The 9,040-nt window shown below is 38.9% G+C and overlaps 1 protein-coding gene across 1 annotated transcript in view; it reads left to right on the forward strand.

Annotated features, from left to right (window-relative positions):
- Window positions 1–7,220, forward strand: part of ogfod3 (2-oxoglutarate and iron dependent oxygenase domain containing 3) — a 33,006-nt gene extending 25,786 nt beyond the window's left edge. Inside the window, exon 9 of the mRNA XM_026177256.2 lies at window positions 6,460–7,220. Coding sequence (XP_026033041.1) covers window positions 6,460–6,596 — 137 coding nt within the window. The 3' untranslated portion in view covers window positions 6,597–7,220. The remainder of the gene's footprint in view (window positions 1–6,459) is intronic.
- Window positions 7,221–9,040: the final 1,820 nt, after the last annotated feature.

The following is a 9,040-nucleotide window of genomic DNA, read 5'->3' on the forward strand; positions in this document are numbered from 1 at the left end:
TAAAATCAACCAAACGCACTTCAGTGGGATTCAGATGTTTAAGATATAATAAGGATCTGATTATTTCAAGTGTTCTGATACATAAAAGCTTGGAATTTAAAGGTCTGCCTTTTTTTTTAATTTAACTAACCAATGGTAGATGCCAAACCTTGAACTTACCACTACTACATTATGTCGGCTATCTGCCAAACACAGAGCCCACGCACTGCTTCATCTACATATTAAAAATAACTCACTTTAGCTTTACTACTTAAGTCTTTTTCTTTCTTGTCCTAAAAAGATGAGCATGTCTTGTTTCACACATTCCTGCTTCAAAAAGCACACGTCACCAGGGAAAAGTGCGCTAACATTAGTTTGAAGGCTAGATGCCTAGTTTGCTGCTTGGTTCCGCGCATTAAACTCCATGTAAACAAAGCTGCAGCTCTCACTGAGGTCTAGTTGGAGGCGTGTGGTCCTTACTTTCTCACTCCATCCATCAAAAATTAATCCCAGTTTCTCTCGCTCTGCTACCGGACCGCAGCCTGCTGTCAGTCAAACACTGACATGATGCTCAGTTGTTGACGTACAAGAGAAGCAAACTAGTTCCCAAACCACTTTTCTTCCTTTCTGTGAAAAAAGAAAATTCCATGAAATAATAAAAAAAACTATTTTTTTCACTTGACTTTAAAATTATATACATTGGATTTTTCTATTATATAAAATTAAAGAATTAAAAAAAATCATACAGTGTACTACAAAATATCAATGCTATACATTATTAAGTACATATTATATTCAGCAATGGGGGTGTCTGGCCCATTGCTACGGGCCATTCAGTCCTTATACGGTTGCAAGAGCTTTGTCCGCACAGCCGGCAATAAGTCGGACTCGTTCCTGGTGGGTGATGGGCTCCACCCTTTGTCACCGATTCTGTTCATAATTTTTATGGACAGAATTTCTAGGCGTAGCCAAGTGGCGGAAGGCTTTCACTTCGGTGATCTCAGGATCTCATCTCTGCTTTTTGCAGATGATGTGGTTCTGTTGGCTTCATCAGGTGATGGCCTCCAGCTCGCCTTGGAACGGTTCGCAGCCTAGTGTGAAGCGGTGGGAATGAGAATCAGCACCTCCATATCTGAGGCCATGGTCCTCAGCTGGAAAAGGGTGGAGTTCCCACTCCGGGTCAGGGACAAGACCCTGCCCCAAGTGGAGGAGTTTAAGTATCTCGGGGTCTTGTTTACTGTTAGACCTGTACTCTTGCTCATCCCGTTGGTGATTATGGGCAAATATTCATGGGTTAATGGCATGACACATGAGTAGCATGAGGCAAAACTTCCCCTATACATTTAGTGAAGACAATGTTAAGTGCGGCACTTAACAGCACTGCTAAACAGAGGTTAGCTTGGGAGGATACATTTCCTCCATAGAAGTGATTGTTGACCCAGGTGCTTCAAGAATAAGCTCAGGACGTGGAATTGTTTCTCTAAAGTTTTCTGTTTCATGGGAAAATTTCTATTGTGGAAACCCAAATCCTTAAATGACAGAAATGTACTGATGCTTTACTCCTTTTCATGACACCGCAAAGTGCTAAAATACTATTGGGAAAGACTGCAGGTAAAGCAATAATTACAACATATAGTTTTTCTGTTTTTAAGAAGTAGCAGTTTTGCCTTTTTTCTGCTAATAAGCATGTTGCATTTATTATGAAGACCTTTCTAGTTGTGCTTTTAATGAAGAAAGTACTATTTAGACTCTAGCAGACAAGATGATGTGGCTGATATTGTAAGGTAGTTATTAGGTAATGGAAGTGGATGTTTGATGTTACATTTAAAAAAATGCATTACTCGTTGGTCATCAGTATTTTATAGGCTAGAGCAGGAGTGGGCAACCCCAGGCCTTAAGGGCCGGTGTCCCTGCAGGTTTTAGATGTGTCCTTGATCCAACACAGCTGATTTAAATGGCTAAATTACCTCCTCAACATGTCTTGAAGTTCTCCAGAGGCCCGGTAATGAACTTATCATTTGATTCATGTGTGTTGACCAAGAGTAATATCTAAAACCTGCAGGACACCGGCCCTTGAGGCCTGGAGTTGCCCACTCCTGCCCTAGAGTAAATACAAAATTTAGTTTTTAAATGATAATTTTAGTGTCGAAAAAAGCATGAAGTGAAGTAGGCTAAAAGAAAAAGAAAACAAAAAGAAACAAAGTCAGTAATATCTATCACTGTGGAAAGAGTTACAAAACCATTTCTAAGGCTTTGGGACTCCACTGAACCACAAAGAGCCATTATCCACACAACGACATCTGAAGAACTCCACGGCTAACTTGTCAAAGTTCGTGATTCAACAGTAAGAAAGAGGCTGGGCGAAAATGGCCTCCATGTGAGAGATCCAAGGAGAAACCCACTGTTGACCAAACGGAAAACAGTCTCACATTTGCCACAAAACATCATTGGAAGGTTTGAGTCCCGTTCCATCTGGTGTAAAACTAACTAAAAGGATCATACCAACAGTCAAACATGGTGGTGGAAGTTATGTGGCTGCTTTGCTTCTTCAGGACCTGGATGACTTGCTGTAATTGACTGAACCTGACTTCTACCAGAAAACCCTGAAAGATAATGTCCAGCTATCAGCTTGTACCCTTCAACTGAAGCAAAATTGGGTTGTGCAGCGGGACAATGATCTGAGACACAGCAGCAAGGCCATCTCTGAATGGCTCTAAATGACAAACTGTTGGTTTTGCAGTGGCCCAGTCACAGTCCGGTCTCCAATCTGATTGAGATTCTTTGACATGACCTTCAACAAGCCGTACATGCTCAAACAACCACCTCCAGGGTGGCTGAATTCAAACAAAGAAGAGTGGGCTTGAGTTTTTCACCTCTTCCACAGTGAGGTGAAAAACTCATTGCCAGTTATCTTAAGTGGTCAATTTCAGTTCATGCTGCCAAGGATGGCGCTACCAGTTATTAGGGGTAGGGGGCAATTATTTTTTTCTCAAAATGCTTTTTTCCCTAATTATCAAATTTCAAAACTGCATTTTGAATTACTATTATTATCTATTATTATTATCCTTCTCCTTTTTCCCTTATTCTCAGAGTTTGCAGCATAAATTCTGTTGTTATACAGCGAGCACCTCTGATGTCGTCAGCTAATGCTATCCAGGGAGATTCAAACTCTCTTACACAGACACACAAAGACACACAAATGTATAAAGCGCCTGTAAGGGAAATTATAGCAGCAGAATGGGGGCTCAGTGATTCCAGCTGTTTATTCATGGCATAAGATAATGAGATATTCTCTTCAAAAGGTTTGAGACACTGTAAGTTTATTAGCAAACCAAGAGTCTGAAAGAATTCTGAATAAAAATCTACAACTGTGGGCTTGCTGCTTAAACTTTCCAAACTGAATGGAAATGTCTTATCTAACACAGAGCACAGGTAAAACAACACTGGCTAGTAACTGGTAGTAGTTCATGAGATGACCTGGTGACGCAGAGCTTCTGATAAGTGAAGAAAATTTATCCTGAGGAAACCTCACCAGACTCAGACTGTTTGTTTATTTAATGAAAAAAAAACCTTTTCAGTCAAAGGAAATGCATTTCAGTCCAAAAAATGAAACCCTAGAATAAGTAAATTGCTCCCAACTGCTTGTCTTTGTGTTCGCTTCCCTTATCAATGGTTTTTGACTCCACCATCATTGCAAATACTTTTTAAAAAAAAATAATAATAATAATAATAGCTTCACCTTATTTACTTTCTTTTTGCAAATGAAAGGAAAATATTACAACCAGACAGAGGGAGGACATGGTTTACCTTGCTTTGCATAATAACTACAAAACAGCAAGTTTAGCTCGAAATAAACATCCAGCTTTTGTGATTGTAGTGAGAGTTTTAGGGGGAGTGTTTGAACTGTTTTAAGGCTTATAAGCTATATTAGGCTAAACCTGGAAACGTGGTTAATAAGCAAGGTATAATCTGTCGAAAGGTTAAAATAATAACAATAATTTTTAAAAAGTGCATACCAACACTTTCAAATTGGATGTTATAGCAGTTTCTCTATGAACAGCATAGCTGTTTAGTAAGCTATCATCAAGTCAATTAAACTTCTGCTTCTATGGTGTTGGTATGGTGTTAGAGTTGGAGTTGTCTCGAGACCCTTACCATTTTACCAGCGAGTTGATATTATTGGCTGATATTAACATTTTGCCGAAATATCAATATTGGAATTTATTAAAACGATCAGCGTTTATTTCAGAATGCCAGATTTTAAAATCACCAAATATCAGTGTTAAAAATCTCTGGTCGGGCTCTGCCAGGGACGACTGTGTTCTCAGTGAACAGGTTAAACCAATCGTTTGCAAACTACTTCCACTATGTCCCACTTTAGAAGTCAATAATAGTTCACACGCCTCATATTTTAAACATTTTTTATAAATCAACAATATAAAAGAAAATTTCAGTATGCACGAAAGTATCAGCAATTTAATTTTTTATCATATTCATTCAATACAGACTCGGGTTTTTTAGCCTGGTCACCCAAGCCCAAACTGACGTTTTTCTGTCCCACCCCCACAGTTTGAGAACAACTTTGTTAAACTAATGAGTGTTTAACCAGAATAACTGCATATGCTGCCTCTGGTGTGTATACCAAGCTTCGCTAGCTGCGTCCTCGCTCTGTTTTCAACCTTTCTTGACGTCTTGACGACTTGATACTCCCTTTAGGCATTTATTTTGGGTTAAGACCAGATACATATCTGAAGGAAGGTTACGGAGGCCATAACTTTATATAAATGATCAGTAATTCATAAAAACTGAATGTTTGCAGCCAGTTAAATCTCATAAGAATCATTTAAAAAGTTTGCTGACTTTTCACCAGAAAGAGGTTTTAAAAATCTTTTTTCCCCACAGATTTATTTCTAGTACACATGCCCCAAGTTTCATCTACACCTCTACCCAGATTTCTGATACAATCACTTCTCTTACCCTGCATTGCTCTGTAATGAATGTTAATATGCTAATCATGTGAATGATCAGCCATTAGAAACAAGCAGACGTACCATCATCATCTTTACTATGACGGTTTAAACCAGTCAACTCATTTATATGTTTCCTAGGTTGACTGTTGAGATGAGATGTGATCATAATTAAAAAATGTAACATTTTTTGTTATATATTAGTTTGACTTTAAAGTCATCTTCTCATACACCTTTGAACAGCTGCCAGTGCTGCTGATTTAAATCCCTGGAAACGACATTGTGCGTTCTGTGATTTCACCATGATCCAAGTTCAGCGACTCAAGTGTGCACAGAGAGCAAACCTCAGCTTGTGTCAAACTGAAAACACTTTCTTGAAGAGGATCATTGTTGTATTGAATTATGATACAGGGACTACATGTTCTTTTCCCCTCTCGTTCTCTTGTTGAAATGTCCAGTTTCCAGCACAGCACATCACCTAAGTTTTATAAACAGGAGCATACCTGCTGGGGGGTTTTGGGGGTGGGCGGGGCTTGAGCTGTCAGCGCAGAGTTCTCCTTTATAGCTATGAAGTATCTGTGAGAGAATATTGAGCTGGAATGACCTGCACTGCCGTGTGTGTCTGTGAGCCCCCACGGCTCATGAAAAATGCTACAGGTTTGTGGCCACGACAGCATAATCGTTTCTCACCACCTGCCTCACCGCCAGATTTATCTTCCTGCAACTTCCCCCACTTTCATACAATTTAATTCAGGGGTGTCAAACTCAAATACACAGTGGGCCAAAATTCAAAACTGGAACAATGTCGCGGGCTAACGTTAATATTTATTGAAATATATTTATTCCTCCAGATATAAGAATTAATCTTTTCTTATGGACTCAAAACACGTTTTGCTGAAAAACTGAATATGGAACAAGCAAAGCTTAATAATAAACAATATATATATTAGCTGTATAATACCAGTAGGCCAGCTCTAATAGTAATTTGGTATGGCTTCGCGGGCCAAATGTAATTAGGCTGCGGGCCAGAGTTTGACACCTATGATTTAATTCAAGTTGATCGTCATTTTGACACAGCGGAGGATCCAGCGTGCGCACAGAGGCACTTAAATTAGTCCAGAGATATACGAGAAGATGCCCTTGAAGGACAGATCGTCTACATTTAAATCTAATGCTGTTTTTGATTTGTAGAAGTGTAATCCCAGAACTTTGTGATCGCATCTCGTAAAAGAGGTATGGTTGGCAGCTTCTATAGTTGGGTTTACAGCATTCTCCAATAGATTTCGCTTCAAGATTTCTATTCGTCAAGTGCCGTATCTCTGCCTTGCCAATACCTCTGATGTAACAACCGACCATGAGATTAATAGAGGTTTTCTCTGACTTTAAAAGCCTTGTTCAACACATGGTAACACCAGCTGTGTGTGTGTTGGATCTGAATCGGTAAATATTGAACAGCTTTTACATTTCCTCTCTCCTAAAGAGTTCCTCTTGTTCCTTTTGTCCCCACCCTTAGGGAGAGTTTCTTTCTTCTCTTCTGGCTCAGAGAACCTCCACCGCGTGGAGAAGGTAATGTGGGGGACACGCTACGCCATCACTGTGTCCTTCACCTGCGACCCTGCACACGCCATCTCTGACCCTGCCCTGCCATGAGGCAACCACGGATGATGGATGACGGCACTGCCCACTGGTTCCGATAGGCCCTGCAACAAAGAGGCAGAATAGGCAGGAATTAAGAACAAGGGGAAGGAAAAAGAGCTTTTACATGGATTTTTACATTGGTATTCTGTAGCTGCTCGGTCAATATCTTCAATTTTCTCCGTTTATTTTTCAAGTATTGACTTGCTGATGGTGCAGCAGGGGGAAAAAAGAGCCACATGTGGTCTCCCTCTGTGCTTTCCTGTTTGTTACGCACCCTTGTGTTTTTATCCTGTTTTCTACAGAAATGTCTTTTTTTCCTGCACCATCTTAATCGCTGGTTTTAAGGGTTTTTCAGTTCCCCTGCAGGCTTTCTGCCAAAGCAGGATTGTTTTCTGCCTTTCTGTTTATTATTTTAAGAGAGCTGCTGATTCCCTGAAGAAGAGATCTGAAACTTATGAACTGCCAACTGAATAATCAACGTTTCATCACCAAGTACCACTCATACCCCGTCCTATGACCCGTTGAGGTATTTTCTTCTAAGAAGAACCGTCTCTCTGTCCTGTTCGTTTGCTTTTTCCTACCTTATGCTTCTGTGCAGTCTTGAGGATGTTTTGAAATAAAATGACATCAAAAGTTTGCCTGGTTTTGTTAGTCATGCTTCTCTGTACTTTTCTATTTTAAAACCAGCAGCCTGGAATATTAAACCTTTATGTATTACTACTTTTTAAATTCAATTAACCAGTGTTATACCCGTCTCTGCTCCTGCTGATTGCTACTAGAGTCTTATCCGCCCTTCCTTTGTGAGCCAGCCACTTGAGGAATCTCTTGATTGATCTGAGACTATCATGTGGTTGGGAAGTCATCATCCTCGCCTTTCTTATTTTTCACACAGCTGCACCGAACCACCCACCGTTTCCATTCTCATTTTTTCTTTATCGATTCTGGAGTTTTTTGATTTTAGGATCCATAATTTTGTGTTTATTTTATATGTCAACACCCATTTCAGTTTTTATGCTCTGATGTGATTTTAAATGTTAATGCGTTCATGTGTTTGGGGCTTTTTCTTTTTTTTTTTCTTTTAAAGGTAGAATCAGAAACAAAATGTCAGCCAGCCATCAAAGAAAGAAAGAAAGAGAAAGTCAAAATATTATTACGTGGTGTCATTTTCCATTAAAAAAAAAAAAAAGCAAAACAAAAGAACGGCTCTTCATGTCATTTAAAATAACAGCAGGTTTTTTTACACTTAATAAATGCAAACAGCTGTTTACTTCTGTTAATGTCAACACACTAGGACAATCTTTTAGCGTATATTTAAAATCAGCTGTGCAATTCTGCATTTTTTGGCATTTGAAAGTAAACGTTTTATAAATCGCCTACACTAAAAGCATTCATTTTTAGGCACTAGGTTCACTTGTATATAGTTGACTCATTAACATAAATATGCTAGTAAACTTCTCTTTGTGTGCAACAGTCTGATGCATGTCCAATATTCGCTTTCTTTTTTAGCTCTTTTTGTTTCTGTTCCAGCTCCTACTGAAAATATCAGGCTGTGTAGATAAATTCTGAAAAACCCCAAACTAATTTTGTTTGGGTGTTGTTGGTTGTGTACGTTGCACATTGGACTATCACAGATTTTTAGTTTTAAATTAAAAATACCTGCACGATAAAGCAGAATAAATGAATAGATGAATGGTAAATGAAGAATGCTCGTAAAGGTCATGAAAAACTGAAGTGAGGTGATGCTTCCCTGTTAGTTTGTTGCTAACAATTGCAACTTTTGTGCTACAGAAAGACGTGCCAGTTGCACACTGGTTCTCAAAAATGTAAGTATACATTTATAATGTATCATTAGTGAGCACACATATTCAAAAGCTGTGACTGAAACATTTTTTCTCACACTTTTCTCACCTTGCTGCACAGCTGTTAGCACATTCACTGGTGATATAAAGAACAGAGGTAAGTCTTTCTATGCTGTGCAGGGCTGTGTGGGAGTTTATTTGAAATGAGCATGGTGTTGGGTCACTGTGCAGTAGCACATATATATACATTGCATATTTATATATATTTATGCTCTGATGTGACAGGGTCACAGCTGTAAATGGCAGCGCCTTGTTCAGAGTTTATAACTGATCTGATAAAGATGGCCACGTATGAATTTACTAATAAAGAAGCCATTAATCACCTCTACCCTTATAAATAATGGTTCCAGTCACTGTACTCTTCATCTATTACTGTTGTGGTGACATTTCCACATGGAACTGTTAATAAATATAAACATAAATGAAATGGTCAAATATATATATTGTAGCTGCTTCCGCGTAATCAGCTTTAGCTATCAAACTAATTCGGCACACTTCACAAACTTCTAAGACAAATTTTTGCAAAAGAATCTTCCAACTCGTACTTTTCTGGCTAATGATGCTGAAAGATGCCAAAGCTTTATTTAAAAACAAAAC

This window comes from Astatotilapia calliptera, chromosome 8, assembly GCF_964374335.1.
Source record: "Astatotilapia calliptera chromosome 8, fAstCal68.1, whole genome shotgun sequence".
Taxonomy (NCBI): Eukaryota; Metazoa; Chordata; class Actinopteri; order Cichliformes; family Cichlidae; genus Astatotilapia; species Astatotilapia calliptera.